General features: G+C 51.2%; 2 protein-coding genes across 2 annotated transcripts in view; one reads left to right on the forward strand and one right to left on the reverse strand.

Annotated features, from left to right (window-relative positions):
* The window catches only part of LOC120393923 (C-type lectin domain family 4 member F-like), a 40,659-nt gene that overhangs the window by 15,868 nt on the left and 6,546 nt on the right, over positions 1–18,245 (forward strand). Inside the window, exons 2-3 of the mRNA XM_039518380.1 lie at positions 8,327–8,480; positions 11,881–11,997. Coding sequence (XP_039374314.1) covers positions 8,420–8,480; positions 11,881–11,997 — 178 coding nt within the window. The 5' untranslated portion in view covers positions 8,327–8,419. The remainder of the gene's footprint in view (positions 1–8,326; positions 8,481–11,880; positions 11,998–18,245) is intronic.
* The window catches only part of LOC120393924 (C-type lectin domain family 4 member F-like), an 83,273-nt gene that overhangs the window by 2,656 nt on the left and 62,372 nt on the right, over positions 1–18,245 (reverse strand). The gene's annotated exons all lie outside the window — the stretch shown is intronic.

Raw genomic sequence — 18,245 nt, forward strand, 5'->3', positions numbered from 1 at the left:
GATCACCACGGTGTGGGCCCAGGTGCAGCCACCGGTGATTTTTAATAGAAGAGAACTCGGTGCTGGAGAAAGTCGGTGCATTGTCCGCCTGGGAGCCTGAAATCCTCCGTTCATCTGCAGCTAGTACTTACTGCAGCGACCTTGCACTGGGGCTCGCGCTGCACTGAAGTGGTCCAGACGGATCTGGATTTCTCCATACGCTGCACTGACGTTACCCAGCTGGGCTTTCAGCTTCCGGACTCCTGCCTGCGCTTCATCCAATAGCTGCAGAGCTAGAAGAAAGTCACAGCGACGTCAGTGGAGATGCAGAACACTTGATTATCAGCACGTGCAGTAGAGCAGAACCTGCAGGCCCCTGTGTGCCAGGCGCTGTACGGACAGGAGGGGACAGTCCCTGCTCTCAACACTCACAGTCAAAATAGACGCGAGGTGGGAGAAATAAAGGATGATTTTACCGATGGGGAACTGAGGTGCAGGGAGACGTGCCGAGAATTTGAAATCAAGGTACCTGAATCCCAGCCCAGCTCCCTAGCCACACAGCCATGCTTAGCCTTAAACCGCAGCCCACAGCCAACCCAGGGCACAAGGAGATGAGCAGTGCCGCCTCTCCCCCGTTCCCTCCTGCCTCTGGAACTCCGAGTGGGTCACCTGCAGCCTGCAGACAAACTGGGGCTACAGGAATGTCCCTGGGCCTGAGCCATGGCACCAGGATCCAGGCCTGGATTTGGAACCCGCCAGCGTTCAGGCCTGGTCAGTACCAGGGTGTCGGTTCAGGCCCATCTCCTGTTCGTGTGCTGCTGTATTAAACACAGATCATCCCTATTCACAACAACAGAACTGGTTTTGCCTTTAGCTCATTTCCAGTATCACCCACGATGTCTGTCTGGGGAGGGGAGTGACCTAGACAAATTGGAGGATTGGGCCAAAAGAAACTTGATGAGGTTCAACAAGGAAAAGTGCAGAGTCCTGCACTTAGGAATGAAGAATCCCATGCACTGCTACAGGCTGGGGACTGACTGGCTAAGCAGCAGTTCTGCAGAAAAGGACCTAGGGGTTACAGTGGAGGAGAAGCTGGATATGAGTCAGCAGTGTGCCCTTGTTGCCAAGAAGGCAAACGGCATTTTGGGCTGTATAAGTAGGAGCATTGCAAGCAGATCGGGGGAAAGATTATTCCCCTCTATTCAGCACTGGTGAGGCCACACCTGGAGTATTGCATCCAGTTTTGAGGCCCCCACTACAAAAAGGATATGGACAAATTGGAGCGAGTTCAGCAGAGGGCAATGGAAATGATCAGGGGGCTGGAGCACATGACTTACGAGGAGAGGATGACGGAACTGGGCTTATTTAGTCTGCAGAAGAGAAGAGTGAGGGGGGATTTAATAGAAACCTTCAACTACCTGAAGGGGGGTTCCAAAGAGGATGGACCTAGACTGTTCTCAGTGGTGGCAGATGACAGAACAAGGAGCAATGGTCTCAAGTTGCAGTGGGGGAGGTCTAGGTTGGCTATTAGGAAACACTATTTCACTAGGATTGTGGAGAAGCACTGGAATGGGTTCCCTAGGGAGGTGGTGGAATTTCCTTCCTTAGAGGTTTTTAAGGTCAGGCTTGACAAAACCCTGGCGGGATGATTTAGTTGGGGATTGGTCCTGCTTTGAGCAGGGGGTTGGACTAGATACCTCCTGAGGCCCCTTCCAACCCTGATAGTCTATGATTCTATATGATGAAACAAAAGCAGGGCCAGTAACCTGCGTGAGTTTAAAGTTCCTGTATGAAGAGTGTGATTCAAATACAAACTGGCCACACTCCAAGTCGTGCTGAGAGCTGACAGACTCGCACTAAGCTGGCTTTGCTCATTTCTATCCAGGAAGTCCTGCAGCCTGCTCGGCGCCGATCCTGCAATGTCCATGCTGCTCACACATCTGACTACCTGGGCTGTTAGGCTCGGCCCCAGCTGCAGTGTAGACACACCCTTAGACTCTCGGTGCCTCAGTTCCCATCTGTACAATGGGCTCCGTCTCCCAGGGGCGTTGTGAGGATAAATACATCAGAGGGTGCCAGGGGCTCAGAGACTGCGGTGATGGGGACCGGAGAAGTCCCCCGTGCTAGAGAAGGCAGAAAGCGCACACCTTGCTCCCCCACTTACTGTCCAGCTCCTTTGAGGTGTCCAAGGTGGTGTTGGGCTGCAGAGAGGCTCTGATTTTATGAACCGCTTCTTCTACGTCTCGTAGCCTTTTCTGTCCCTGGAAATCTAGGAATCACATGGTCATGGGGTCAGAGCGCTTCATTAGCAGAGAAAGAGAACAGACTCTCGGCGTGTGGGGAATGATTTGCTCTCTAATCTATGAGAGATTTTTACCATCTGTGCAACACGAACACCAGAATCGGGAAAATTCCCCCTCAGGAGCCTCACTGACATTTAGCCTCACGTCCGCATTGGGCAGGGGGAACCCCAGAATATTCCCTGGAACCCCCACCCTGCGAGTGCACATGACACTGTTCCTTTGGGGGGTACAGCCCGCATCCTTGGCACGTCCAGCCAGGTCCATGGGCCGTGCAGAGAGGTGTGGCAGAGCCAGTGGCTCATGATTTCGCTATCCCTCTCCATCCCCTGTAGGGTAACTGCAGCCACAGACACGCCTCAAGAGAGCAGCCGTGTGCTCCCCGAACACTGGCCCTTGCATGATTTCCCCTCCCTGGCTGCAAGCCCATGTTAGGGCCAGACATAATCTGGCCCTAAGTATCTATAGAAACACTCCAAGAACCTCCAAATCTCCCCGGCTCAGCAAGGTGGATGTTGTTGTCTGCTGGTGGGGAACCACCACCTGAATGGATGCTGCGGAGAGCCTGGATCCCCACCCCCTCCCCCTTCCATTAATAGAAACGTTACATCCGTTTTGCTTGTGTTTAGAAACAAGAACCTGGAACTGAACATTGCGCTTGGGTGGAACTTACACATGACGGTCACTGCAATGAGGGAGATGCCCAGAGCCACGCTCAGAACAACGGGCAGGGCACAGAGGATGTCTGAGGTCTTGCGAGATGGCGCAGCTGGCGTTTCAGGAGGTTTCGCTTGTGGGGAAAAAGAGGAATATTTTCCTGGGAGCTGAAGCCCATCTAAGCTCTGCACTGCCAGGCTCACCCTCACTAGTGAGGAGACATCCCAGTCGATAGGAAGCCAAAACCACATTGCGCTTACGTAGCTGTTATTGGGGCCAGGAGCTCCGTACAGTTGGAAGAAGGTTTGCAGTTGGATGGATATCTACAGTTAAATATAAGGGATTAAAAACCCTCCGGGGGCATCACCCAACCATTACCTGTGTGGGCTTAGGCAGAAATGTCCCCTCAGGGCAGCTTTTTCCCATAACGGCCCCAATATGGGGTTTCTTTCACTTTTCCCTGAAGCATCTGGAACTGGCCACCATCAGGGGCAGCTCACTGGGCTGGAAGGACCATGGACCTGCCTGGTAAGGCAATTCCTGTGAATCTGGGAGGCAGAATCATAGAATCGCAGGACTGGAAGGGACCTTGAGAGGTCACCTAGTCCAGTGCCCTGCACTCATGGCAGGACTAAGGATTAACTAGACCATCCCTGACAGGGGTTTCTCTAACCGGCTCTTAAAAATCCCCAATGATGGAGATTCCACAACCTCCCCAAGCAATTTATTCCAGTGCTTAACCACCCTGACAGTTAGGAAGTTTTTCCTAATGTCCAACCTAAACCTCTCTTGCTGCAATTTAAGCCCATTGCTTCTTGTCCTATCGTCAGAGGTTAAGAAGAACAATTTTTCTCCTTCCTCCTTGTAGCAACCTTTTATGCACTTGAAAACTGTTATCATGTCCCCTCTCAGTCTTCTCTTCTCCAGACTAAACAAACCCATTTTTTTCAATATTCCCTCTAATCATTTTGTTGCTCTTCTCTGGACTTTCTCCAATTTGTCCACATCCTTCCTGAAATGTGGCACCCAACCCTGGACATAATACTCCTGTTGGGACCATATCAGAGTGGAGTAGAGCAGGAGAATTACTTCTTGTGTCTTGTTTACAACACTCCTGCTAATACATCCCAGAATTATGTTTGCTTTTTTTGCAACAGTGTTACACTATTAACTCATATTTAGCTTGTGATCCACTATGACCCCAGATCCCTTTCCGCAGGACTCCTTCCTAGGCAGTCATTTCCCATTTGGAGGACTTTGCATTCATATTTATTGAATTTCATTCTATTTACTTCAGACCATTTCTCCAGTTTGTCCAGATCATTTTGAATTTTAATCCTATCCTCCAAAGCATTTGCAACCCCTCCCAGCTTGGTATTGTCTGCAAACTTTATAAGTGTCCTCTCTATGCTATTATCTAAATCACTGATGAAGATATTGAACAGAATCACTTCCGATGAACTGAGAACTGACCCCACGTCTCCCCATAAACTGACTCAGCTCTTGAAAAGTTCCCGCACACGTTTGGTTTGTTTGGATAAGCTGGTGGGGTTCGGGTTTCAGTGTGAGATGGGAGCGCAGCTTGCACACTCCTCCCGGGAGGAACGAAAGATGAAGACCAGACCAAACCCCTCCTGTCCACTGCACGTGCTGCTGTTCCCTCCTGGGCTTAAGTTTTCCAAGAGCCGGGCTGAGCTGTGGGTCTGTTTTCCCAGGCCAGCCAGTGCCAAGAAAACAAGGCAAGTTGGCATAATGGAGTCAGCATGTGTTGTCCTTACCTGGAGGCTGGAGAGGTGCTTTTCCAATATTCACATTCATATAAATATTTTTGTCCGCCATTCTCTGTCCTTCCCTGTGAGCTGAACGCTTGATAAATGGTTTCCTTTAAGCAGCCGTTTCACAAAGGCTGGTTAACACATTTGAATATGCCCAGATATGGAAATGGACAGCAAACTCTGTAATTAGGAAGGTGAAAAGCCTCAGGCCACAGAGTTTAAGGCTGGGCTTGCGTGTAGCCTTTGAATTAAATACAAGAGAGAGAAGCCATGCTGCGTGCTAGGCAAATACCATGGGCCCAGATTCACTTTAATATTAATAATCTTATCAAAACGGGACATTTCCCTGCTAGGGCACTGATCTGTCCCATGTCAATAGTGGCCAAACATTGTTCCCATCTGAGAGCTCTGTGGTGTCCTACGTGTATTGAGTTGGTGGCTTTTGGTCCCATTTCTAAGGGACACGTGTCCACATCACAATGGAACCATCACCGCAATTAATATTATTTGTCACCTTTTTGGCAGTTCCCATGGAAAGTCAACGCTCTCCACTGGCCGTTACAGTCTCTTTGCCCTGTAGGTTGGCTGGGAACATTGCCAGGGAGTAGGGTTGTTGTCTGTGTCTCTCTGCTCTACAACGGGACCCCTTTGTGTTTGAAGCCCAAATTTCCACTGGCCTTTTTTTTTCCTTGGCACCCTGGCACATTGCTAACTCATGTCTAACTTGCTACTGTGAAAGTAGAATGAATTATATTGTAAAAATAAGAATGGATTAAAGAAATGTTGTATGTACCTTTAAGCAGAAATAAGAAATGCTGAAATACAGGTGCCAGGAAAAGAAACATTAGGCATAAACAAGGGTGCTAATGGCGAAACATTAACAGAAGATCGGTAATAGTTAGTAAGGAAATAAGATATGCATGTCTAGCTCAGGTAAACTTATCAGAGTCTGCTTCCTTTGTTATCTTGTTAAGTGCTCGCCCTTTTATCTGTATTTGTGTCTTGCATGGTGCTCACATTTTCTGGGTGTTATTAGCAGAGCGCTGTGCTAATAAAACAGAGGGGTCTGACAAACTGTGAGTCCTGAGTCTAACTTTGACACTACCTTCCTGGGCTCTTTGGATTCACTGCCTAGCGGGTTGCTGCAGCCCATGGACTGTGGCTTGGATTATTATTCCCCAAATGGATTAATTTCATTTTCCACAAAAGAACCTCAGCCTGTTGTTTTCTGCCCAGGTTTCAGAGATTTTTAAGGGCAGAAAGGACTGTTCTGATGGTCCAATCTGACTTCCTGCACAGCGCAGGCCAGAGATCTTCCCCACTCGATTCCTCCAGCCAGCCCAGGACGTCTGGTTCAGCTACAGCAGATCTGTTAGAAGGAGCCATCCACTCTGGATTTAAGGCTCCAAGTGCTGGAGAATCCACCACCTCTCTAGGTAAGATGTTCTAATGGGCAGTTGCCCTTGTTTAAACCTTGGTGCTGTATTTCTCATCTGAATCTATCTAGCTACATTTTCCATTTCCACTGGGCACCTCCATAACCCTTCCCGGACACAGGGTATTCCTCCGTGTGCTCCTTAAAATCTTGACGGTATCTCAGCTCCTGAGAGAGCCTGCAGTCGGGCTATGCAGTAAAAGCAGCTGACTGTACAAACGGGATGGTGCTCACTGGGGTTTCATCTTCGTTCTCTCTTTAGAGTGGTTGGGCAGTTGGTGTCCTGCTGCTGGTGCTTATGCCATTGCTCATAACTGTCTCCCTGTGACTTTGTGGTATTAGTTTTATCCATGTGTTTGTTGCTTCCTGTCCTACACTTACATTGTCAGCTAGTTTGGGAAAGGACCATTGTTCTGTTCGTACAGCACCCCACACAATGGGGCTCTGAGTCTTTACTGGTGACCTCGAGACACTCGTGCAACACACTCACAATACGAGCTGGTCCCTTTTGCAAGTTAAAAGCTGATTTCTTTTCTAACTGGCAGTGCACAAACTGCGCTTCGGAATCTGACAATCAGCTGAATTCTTTGTCAATTTGTCTCGATGACCAGCAATACCAGTTCTGCAATCAGAATTTAGCTGGCAATTCTGCTAACACTGCATTAGTCAGTAGTGAAGCGAAATGTTTTTTTCGTTCCTATTAAAAATGTTCCTGAAGACAAATGTCTTTGTCTACATTTTTCCTCATTTTTTTGTGACAAAACCCCTAAAAACTGAAATATTTTTAGTTGATGGCAACTGAATATTTGTGGTTTGGTTTTGTTTTCAGATTGTTTTCAACGAAAACCCAAAATGATTTGGTCAAAAAATCAAACTATCCCTGCGGAACTCCGTGTTGACAGAAAAGCCTGTTTTCACTGGGAAAAAAAAGAGTTGATCAAAAGATGTTGACCACCTGTAGTCAGTAGAGAATCCGGCAAACTCTCCCCCGGCTTCATGGGGCCCAGCAGCAAACATCACATTTGTGTCAGTAACAGGAGCAAAGATGTTGTGACTCTTGGCAAAAGTATATTTCACCCCAGATCCTCCTCAGGCAGGAGTCAGGCTGCATTGGTCCCAGGATTTCCCCTCCCCACAAAGGGGTGCAGGGCTCAAGGTGCAGGTTACACAACTACACTAACATCCAAACTGTCGTCTCCTAGCCCAGCGTCCAGACACCCCCCCAGCAGGCAGCAGCCCTGGACTCACAGCCAGAGCAGAGCTGAGCATGTGGGGACTGGTCTCACCTAGGGAGCTGGAGGGCGAATTCAGCCTGGCTGGGGAAGTTTCCCAGCAAAACTCGACAAACTGGGAGTGATCAGTGGAGAGGAAACAGCCAGCAAGGCTGCTTGTCCTTCCTGGAAACCTCCTGTACAGCCCCAGAGATGGCGACCGAGGCCGTGTCTACGCTACAAAGTCATGTCGTCGTTCAGCCACCAACGTTTGTGTATTGCTGGGCGCGTGCCCACTTGGCTGCTTGTACCAGTGCTGCTCGTACTCACCAGGAGTGCTTGTGTAACACGCTAACCTTTGATTCCACACGTGCCCCCTCTCGTCCCATGTTACCGCCGGAGCAGCGAGCAGGGTCTGTCTCTTTGGACAGCAGAACTCCCACCCGTGGATGGTCACACGTAGGAAAAAGATGCAGATTTGGACAGTCGTGGATGCCCCAGGATAGGGCCGGCCTTCGGGGCGGGCGATGTGGGTGACTGCCCAGGGTGCCATGGTCAGGGGGGAGAGGACATGGTCCGGAGGCAAGGAGCAGGACACAGGCCTGGCCCCACACTTCCCCCAGCCTGCCCCTCACCGTGCTTCAGCGGGATGATGCTGGAGGCCCCGCAACACAAGCGGGCCCAGGACACAGAGCAGGATGCCATGGCTGGGGCGGAGCTGGGGGTACCCCCGGAGGGGAGAGGAAACCACAGCCCCCCTAGATCCAGCACCTATGGCCAGGTGCTGCTGACAGACTGCAGCCTTCTTCCCTCACACGAGGTTCCTCATGCACCCGTCTCTCCCCTCCATGCCCTCCCCGCTCCACTTCCCTCCCCCGTGCAACCATCTCTTATCTACAGACCTCCCACTACCCCTCCTTCCCTCATCCAACCACCAGGCATCACTTCCCATTTCTATTTCTGGGCCAGGGCTGCTGTCAGAGGGAGGCTCTAACCCAGCAGGCTGCAGAAAGGACCCACAGGCCAGTCATCAGGGGCTCGGCTCAGCGCGAAGGCAGGACAATGGCAGATGAGGATATCTATGAGAACATGCCAATGATGGAAGCTGCTCCCCAGCCCAAAGGTAAGCACAAGAGGCTGCACCGGACCCTGGACTCCCGCTGGCCTCTCCTTGGCTTTGTGGTCTCTGCAGAGCCTCCTGGGCAGCGACCGCTTGCTCCACTGACCACGTCCCCAGAGCTCAGCCTTGTGCTGGCCAGACAGCACCACGGGCAGTGGGCGAGGGTGCTCGGTCAGTGCTTCCCAGTGCGTTCTCTCCCCTGCCAGTCCCCAACGGGAGAAGGGCACAGGGGGAGAGATGGGAGTCCCTGCACGGCATCCCAGCCTCCTGCCGGGCAGCGCAGTGCCATGGGCTGGCCATAAAAGCCAGCCAGGCTCCCCCTCCCCAGCTCACTGCCACCATCAGCCTCTCCCAGGAGGAGATCACCAGGGTCGAATCCTCACAGCCTCCATCTCTGGGGACCACCTCCCTCTCATCCCCCCATTTCACAGTGACACCTCCTTTCCTTACCCTCTGCCCCTTCCCTGCCCGAACACACGCGTCTAACCGTGAGCAGGGGCAGGGAGATGTAGCTGTGTTAGCAGAGAAGGGTTTTCCCCAGGGCTTGGGGATGGGGGGAAGGGAACTTGTTCCTCTAGGACAAGAAGCAAATGGAGTTGGAAGTTCTGAGATAAGGACCAGGCTGTTTTCCTAAAGCTCCCAGCACAAGGGGCCCCTCTCAGTGCTTTGGCTGGGTGACTGGGCAATAAAATGGCAAATGAAATTCAATGTTGATTAATGCAAAGTAACGCACATTGGAAAACGTAATCCCAACTGTACTTATAACACGATGGGGTCTGAATTAGCTGTTTCCACTCAAGAGAGGGATCTTGGAGTCACTGTGGACAGTTCTCTGAAAACATCCACTCAATGTGCAGCGGCTTCAAAAAAGCGAACAGAATGTTTGGGATCATTAAGAAAGGGACAGAAAATATCATATTGCCTCTATATAAATCCATGGTACACCCACATCTTGAATACTGCGTGCAGATGTGGTTGCCCCATCTCAAAACGGATCTATTGGAATTGGAAAAGGTTCAGAAAAGGGATTAGGGGTATGGAACAGCTGCCATATGAGGAGAGATTAATAAAACTGGGACTTTTCAGCTTGAAAAAGAGACGACTAAGGGGAGATGTGACTGAGATCTATAAAATCATGACTGGTGTGGAGAAAGTAAATAAGGGTGTGTTATTTACTCCTTCTCATAACACAAGAACTAGGGATCACCAAGTGAAGGTTTAAAACAAACAAACAAAACAAACAAAAGGAAGTATTTCTTCACAGTTAATCTGTGGAACTCCTTGTCAGGGGATATTGTGAAGGCCAGGACCATAACAGAGTTCCTAGATAAGTTCATGGAGGACAGGTCCATCATTGGCTATTAGCCAGGATGGGCAGGGATGGTGTCCCTAGTCTCTTTGCCAGAAGCTGGGAATGGGCAACTGGGGATGGATTCCCTGTTCTGTTCATTCCCTCTGGGGCACCTGGCATTGGTCACTGTCGGCAGACAGGATGCTGGGCTGGATGGACCTTTGGTCTGACCCAGTCTGGCCGTTCTTATGTTCTTATGTTTGGTTGTGCAGGTGTCAGCTGAACAAGGGCCTGCTCTGGAGGTTGTTTATCCCCTTTGGTTTCAGTGCAATCCAGCTGTTCTGGATTGAACACATGAAAGACGCCCAGGAAGGGTCAGGAGACAGGCAGGGAGACAGGGCTGACAGAAGTGGAGGGTGCGGGTGAGGATGTGAGGTTCAGTAGGCAGCTGCAGCTATGCACCGAGCTCAGCTAGGCTCTCTGCAGCGACAAAGGAAAAATTGGATATGAGTCAGCAGTGTGCCCTTGTGCCCTTGTTTCTAAGAAGGCTAACGGCATTTTGGGCTGTATAAGTAGGGGCATTGCCAGCACATCGAGGGACGTGATCAGGCCTCATCTGGAGTACTGTGTCCAGTTTTAGACCCCACGCTACAAGAAGGAAGTGGAAAAATTGGAAAGAGTCCAGCGAAGGGCAACAAAAATGATTAGGGGGCTGGAGCACATGACTTATGAGGAGAGGCTGAGGGAACTGGGATTGTTTAGTCTGCAGAAGAGAAGAATGAGGGGGGATTTGATAGCTGCTTTCAACTACATGAAAGGGGGTTCCAAAGAGGATGGAGCTCGGCTGTTCAGTGGTAGCAGAAGACAAAACAAGGAGCAAAGGTCTCAAGTTGCAGTGGGGGAGGTTTAGGTTGGATATTAGGAAACAGTATTTCACAAGGAGGGTGGTGAAGCACTGGAATGGGTTCCCTAGGGAGGTGGTGGAATCTCCTTCCTTAGAGGTTTTTAAGGTCAGGCTTGACAAAGCCCTGGCTGGGATGATTTAGTTGGGAATTGGTCCTGCTTTGAGCAGGGGGTTGGACTAGATACTTCCTGAGGTCCCTTCCAACCCTGATATTCTGTGATTCTATGAAAACATAAGGAAAAATGTAGTGTGCGCTGGGTGACAGAGAAGCTCCTCCCAGAATCTGTTTCAGGAAAGGCTGAGAACTGCAAACTCAGTACATTAGTGAGAGGCAGCTTCACCCTTTGGTTAGAGTGAGAGAAGCCACTTCTGCAATGTAAGGGGATTATCTGGGCATCTGAGTGTTGTCTGCTGGTTCCAGGAACCACACCCCATGGGGGAGCCGCGCGAGCTAATGGCTGAGGCCCAGATCAGACACGGAGGGGGTGCGGCAGGCTGAGACTTTCAGGGAGAGGAGAATCTGACAGTCTTGCATCTCCAAGCAGCTGCCGTTCACCTTGGGGAGACCAAATCCAGAGCACACCGAGCACACTTACTTCTGTCCACACATAGATCCTGGCTCGAATGCAGCTCTAGTCTTCTCCCTTTAATGTGCAGGGGAGACACAGTCTTCGGGCTTTGCCCCGTGATTCGCCCCTTGGCTGCCTTGCAGGGAGGAGCCCAGCATCCTGGGGATGGGTTATCAGACAGGGATGCTGTAGAAAGGCCCTTCTGAGCACACTGCTGCTGTCAGCCCCACTTTTCTCCTGCAAAGAATCATTTCCCCTCATTTCTCTGCCTCGTTGTATTCATATTTCATAAGTTGTTTCAGGTTCCTTTTCTCATTTAAAAATATTCCTTTGGGCCTGGACTTCACAAGCCCTAAACTTCCCTCTGAAGAAATGCTTACGCAGGGGGAACGTCCTGCTCCCAGATCTCTCTCACAGGACGCCTGCCTGGCACTAGAGTCACTCCTGATTTAGGGAGGGTCACTTTTCTCATTCGAGTTCAGGTCGGTTCTGACCTTATTTGGCCTCATTCATGGTTGCGGTTAACCACACTCAGGGACTAGGAGGCTGAGCAGGTATTGGATTTGGGGGTGGAGTTTCCTTAGTCAGTGGCAGTTGAGCTGTAACTTTCCATGGATACGTTTCTTCTTCTCCTTCAAGGAAACCCTCCAGAGACATCGGTCCCTTGGCGGCACAGGGCAGGGGGCATCGTCACTGCTGTCCTTCTCCTCCTGGGTCTGGCCCTGGCCACGTCCCTCCTTGCTGTGACACTTCTATGTAAGTTCAACTTCAGCTCCAAGCCCAACGTTTGCCAACTTCCATACAGGCCAGCTGGCTCGACTGGGGGGGCACCCCCGCATTCCAGCAGAATATCGACCGTGTTTCCAGTCTGTCCCTCCAAATAAATCTCCTGCTCCAGGGAGTTCGAATGGAGCTGTAAGATCTTGCCCTGCTGGTTTGATACTAGCACAAACTTTCTAAGTCTAACGATGGTCCAGCACTGGCACAGGTCACCTGGGGAGGCTGTGGAACCTCCATCACGGGAGGTTTTTAAGGACAGGTTAGACAACCACCTGTCAGGGATGGGCTGGGTGAACTTCATCCTGCCTGAGCATCACCTCAGGGACTTCAGATCACATGTGGCAGCCCCACATGCTCAACCTGCGCTCTGAGGGTCACGCTGGGTCCGTTCCTGACCACGTATCACCAGCGCGAGCCTCAGCCCTGGGCGTCCTCATGACACCATTGAAATGCCCTATGGAGAGACCTGACGGCCCAGTGGTTCGGGCGCTTGTCTGGGGGCTCAGACTGCTGGGTTTAATTCCCTGCTCTGCCAAAGAGTCCCTGCCCTGGAGCCAGCTGTGACGATTCGGTTCTGGCGGGACCCAACTGAGAGAGCCAATTCAGGACCAATTGCTCAAACAGGGCAGTCACAGCCCTAGGCTGGGGTTTTTCCACCTCTAAGGCAAACCAAACCAGCCAGACAAAAAGGACTTCGGTCTCACCCCACTGGCTAACCACAAGTCACACAAGCAATTCCCTTAGACACTCCAGTATCCCAGTATCACCACCAGCTCCACTCATCCTGGGGATGAATGGTTAGGAAAACCAACACCCCAATAAAAGAAAAAGGTTCCCTCGATCTCAAAGGACCAAGCCCCAGACCCAGGTCAATATACACATCAGATCTTACCCACAAATCACGCTGTTGCCAATCCTTTAGAATCTAAAATCTAAAGGTTTATTCATAAAAGGAAAAAGGTAGAGATGAGAGGTAGAATTGGTTAAATGGAATCAATTACATGCAGTGATGGCAAAGTTCTTAGTTCAGGCTTGCAGCAGTGATGGCATAAACTGCAGGTTCAAATCAAGTCTCTGGAGAACATCCCCCGCTGGGATGGGTCATTCAGTCCTTTGTGCAGAGCTTCAGTTTGTAGCAAAGTCCCTCCAGAGGTAAGAAGCAGGATTGAAGACAAGATGGAGATGAGGCATCAGCCTTATATAGGCTTTTCCAGGTGTAAGAACCTCTTTGTCCTTACTGTGGAAAATTACAGCAAAATGGAGTCTGGAGTCACATGGGCCAGTCCCTGCATACTTCGCTGAGTCACAAGGCTTATCTGCCTTCTCTCAATGGGTCAATTGTGTACCTGATGGTCCTTAATGGGCCATCAAGCAGGCTAAGCAGAGCTAACACCAACTTGTCTGGGCTATCACCCAGAAGCACAGCACCAACTTGAAATACAGACAGTATAGAGCCAATATACATAACTTCAACTAAAAATGATACATGCACACAGACAGCATAATCATAACCAGCAACCCATAACCTGGTCTTAGACACCTTATATGACCCCCTTTACCTAAGATTTGGTGCCACTACAGGACCTTGGTTGCAACCCATGTTCTATATGGTCCCAATTTATATCAATAACGTCACACCAGCAAACAGCTGAAAACAGGGAGCTGGAGTGGAGAGTTCTTGGAGGAGAGGGGAGACAAGCCCCTGTTCCTTAGGGGCAGTGAGTGGCAAAGACGACTGGTGCCTCCCGTGCTGGGGGCCACAATCTAAAGGGAGGACACGTGACCGCCCCACATGTCTCCTCTGCCTAGCGACCCTGCGCTCAGTCCAGGGCCACCATGCACTCCCACCCCACCAGAGTTACCTGCGGGGCTCTGTCCTTCTCCGCTGTGCCTCCCCTCCCCCAGCACATTCGGCCAGTCTCCCTGGCCGCCGGGCCCGGGCGAGGAGCAGGAGGGAGCTGCCTCTCATGAGGCTGAAGCCGGCCGAGCCAGGTCACTGCTCTGCGCAGGGCAGCAGCAGCCTGAGAGCCTGGCCGGGGGCGCAGGGCCGGGACGGCCCCACCAGAGCCCAGCAGCTGGGCACATCGGCTGAGTGAGCCCGAAACGTGCCGGCGGGTCAGGGGACTCCAGCTTGCTCGACCCCTGTGCCTGGTAGCCTGGCCTTGATGGGGTAGCCCCCCCCACCTCCCCACCAGGCTCTCTCAGGCAGCTGCTGCGCTGCAGAGCAGAGACCCTGAGCGGCCGACATGAGAAGTGGCTGGTCCTGCCCCCTCCACTCCCTGCCCGGGCCCGGCTGTCGGGGATGCGGCCGAGCGTGCCAGGGGTCAGCGTCAGTGGGAGAAGGACAGATTCCCTCTTCCTCCTCCCCCACCCCCCAGCATGCCAAGCAGAAATCTGGGGGGCGCTTCACCCTGCACACACCCCCTATGCGTCGCCTCTGGCGAGTGGGTTCTGGAGAGTTTGCTGGTTTGTTGTGTTCAGTTTGCAGGGGCTGGTATGGGCCGTGCGCTGAGAGATGCAGAGCCTGTGATCACATCAGATCGGGCGAGGGGCTTCCCTGGTTAGGCGGCCTACAAAGGCAGCTAAGCCGTGGGAAAGAAGCCAGCAAACAACTGGGAACAGGGGAGTTAGCGTGCGGGATTGTAAGGAGAGTTTGGGGGAGGGGCTGTGACGTTCTGTTTTTGTGTGGTGTGGGGTTTTTTTTCTCCTTGGCAGGTGCTTAGGCAGGAAGGGTGTGACAGACACAGAGGCAGCAATGGTAGTGACCCAAGCAATGGAACAGACAGTGAAGATGACCAGATGTGGAAGCTGCGGGATGATCCCGGAGCAGGTACCTGAAAAGAGCTTGTTTGTATGAAGCTCCGCCTGATAGAGCTGATGGAAGAGAAGAGCCGAGGTTTGGAGATGCAGGTGGAAACTATGGTTGAGTTTTGAAGGGGATTCGAGCAGATGATGGAGGGAAGGCAAGAGGAGGCGGAAGGGAAAACTCAGGACTGGCAGATCCAAGCTGGACTGGAGAACGCAGAGGGGAGACTGCTGGGTGAGTAAAGTGGCCAGTGGAAACATGATGATGAGAACCAGGCAGAGGAAAAGACCAGCTAGAGAAGGAGAAGTAGAGCTCAGGAATAGGTTTGCTGAGTTGGAAAGTGAAGAAGGTTGCAGCAGGGAGTAGCAGAAGGTGGGAGGGCCAGGGAGAAGAGAAGAGCAGCTAGTCCTACAAGAAGAGGGGAAGAGTCAATGTACATACCCAGAGTTCGGAGCCCCAGGAGGACAGAGGATGACTTGCAGTAGATCGCAAGGGAGAACAAAAGACAAGAGGACTTGCATTCAGAAGGAACAGGAGGAAGGCTGGAGAATGGCACCAACACCAGGAAGAGGCAGGTCTACGTGATGGTGACTCCTTACTAAGAATAATGGATAGGCCTGGCACCAAGTCTGATGCAGAGATTAGAAGGATGAGCTGTCTGCCGAGAGCTAAGATATGGGATATGGACCTGAGCCTGAAGAGGATCCTAATGGGAGCAGGAAGGAATCCACTGATTGTCCATCATGTGGGAACAAACGATACTGCTAGATTCTTGCTGGAATGGATCAAGGGAAATGATGCCAGGCTGGGGAAGACATTTAAAGAAATGGAGGCTCAGGTGATCTTCAATGGGATTCTACCTGTCCCTAGAGGAGGAGAACGGAGGTGAGACAAGATGATGATGATCAATGCACGGCTCAGGCAGTGGAGCTCTAAGGAGGTCTCTGGGCTGTTTGGTCACTGGGAGGCATTCACGGACAAAGGACTGTTCTCATGGGACAGACTCCCCCTCAGTAGGGCGGGAATAGATTCTGGGGTGGAGGGTGGCACAACTAGTTAAAAGAGCTTTAAGGTTGGAATTCAGGGGAGACTGTTGAGAGATGCTCATGTAATCTCCACTTCTGAGTCTAATATTGAGCAGGAGAAAATCAAGTAAGAGCAGACACAGCAAAGGAGAAAGGAACAGCAGAGGGAAGGAGAATGGACATCAAGAGGAAAGACAGTTCCCAAACCAATGATGCTATCAACCAAGTAGTAGGTGATACTGGCACTAGCATGACTGTGCCTAATCGTGTGAGGAGCCCTGGCGAAGCTGAGCGGAAACAACTAAGGTGTCTATGCACCAATGCAAGAAGCCTGTGGGACAAAATGGAGAAACTAGATCTACTGGTGCAGGAAGTGAAACCAGATGTTACAGGGATAACAGAAACACGGTGGAATAGTAGTCAGGACTGGAGTACAGACAATGGAGAGTATGTGCTGCTCAGGAAAGACAGAAATGAAGGTGAAGGTGGTGCAGTAGCGTTGTATATTGATGAGGAGATAGACAGACTGTAAAGAAATTAGAAGTGCTGGAACGGCTAAAACAGAGTGTGTTTGGGTCAAAATCACTTTGGGGAAGAAAGCTACCAGAGGCTCCCCTGAGATAGTGCTTGGGGCCTGGTATAGACCCCCAGGATCCTATGTAAATACGGATAGCGACCTCTGGAATACCTTCAATTAAATATATACTCCTGGGAGCTGTGTGATTATGGGAGACTTTAATTTCCCGGATACAGACCGGAGGACCAGTGCTAATCATCATGCTATGGCCAGGGCTGGTGCAAGAAAGTTTCATGCCCTAGGTGAAACTTCCACTTTGCGCCATCCCCACACCCAGCTAACCACGTCCACGCGCCCCTCCCACCAGAGGAGCCCCCACCACTGCAGTTAACCACGCCCACCTGTCCCTCCCACCAGAGGAGCCCCCCCCACTGCAGTTAACCACGCCCACCTGTCCATTCCACCAGAGGACTCCCACCTCCTGGGGAGCCCGCCCCAGCTCACCTCCGCTCCGCCTCCTCCGCTGAGCACACAGCTCCCGCTCTAAGTGTCCTCCCCTCCCAGGCTTGCGGCACTGATTCCCCCACTCTAATTCCCCTCCCATCCGTGCCGCAAGCCTGGGAGGGGAGGAGACTTAGAGCTGGGCTGTGTGCTCAGCAGAGAAGGCAGAGTGGAGATGAGCTGGGGCGGGGAGCGGTTCCCCTGTGGGCCCCCCTCCCCGTTACTGCGGGCAGCCCTCCCCACGCCCCCCTGCCCCAGCTCACCTCTGCTCCACCTCCTCACCTGAGGAGGCTTTTAGGCGCCCTCAAGTCCTAGGCGCCCTAGGCAGCTGCCTAGTTCGCCTAGTGGTTGCACCGGCCCTGGGTGTGGTCCACACTTTCCTGGCTGTGAGAGCTGACAGATTTCTTTGCAAATAGTCAACAAACCAAGAAAAAGGTGATGCCATTTTAGACTGAGTGTTGGTGAGTAGGAAGGATCTCCTGAGACGAGCTGGTTGTAGGGGACAACCTTGGTTCGTGTGATCACGAGCTAATTCAGTTTCAACTAAATGGAAGGATAAACAAAACTAGGTCTGCAACTAGGGGCCTTCAATTCAAAAAGAGAAACTTTAAAATATAATGGACTGGGCGGAAGGACTCAAGGATCTGAAAGTGGGGGAGGCTTGGAATTACTTTCTGTCCAAGTTACAGAAGTTCTCTGACACCTGCATCCCACGCAAGGGGAAAAACTTCCTAGGGAAGGGTTGCGGACCAGGCTGGATGAACAAGCATCTCACACAGGTGATTAAGAGAAAGCAGAAATCCTACAAGGAATGGAAGATGGGATGGATCAGCAAGGAAAGCCACGTCTTAGAGATCAGAAAGTGCAGGGAAAAGTGAGAACTGCTGAGAGCCAAGCAGAGCTGGATCTTGCAAAGGGAACTAAAACCAACAGTAAATGGTTCTAGAGCCATATAAACAAAAAGGGACTGCCCGACACGGAGGGTGTGTGGAGATTGGAGATAATCTAGCCATGGGCAAATGCCTAAACAAATACTTTGCCTCCATTTCTAATAAATGGAATGAGGAGTTTATGGATAGTGGCAGGCTGGCTAATGGGAACGAGGATATGGAAGTAGAAATTACCACATCTGAGGTGGAAGTCAAACTCAAACACCTTAATAGGACCTGGATGGGGGGACTGGATAATCTCCATCCAAGAATATTAAAGGAACTGGCACACAAAGTTGCAAGCCCACCAGCAAGAATTTTTAGTGAATCCATAAACTCAGAGGTCAGACCCTATAACTGGAGAATTGCTAATGGAGTTCTGATTTTTTAGAAACAGGAAAAAAGTGATCTGGGAAACTCCAGAACTTTTAGTTTGACCTTAATTG

The sequence above is a fragment of the Mauremys reevesii genome, unplaced genomic scaffold, assembly GCF_016161935.1.
Source record: "Mauremys reevesii isolate NIE-2019 unplaced genomic scaffold, ASM1616193v1 Contig38, whole genome shotgun sequence".
In the NCBI taxonomy this organism is placed as follows: domain Eukaryota; kingdom Metazoa; phylum Chordata; order Testudines; family Geoemydidae; genus Mauremys; species Mauremys reevesii.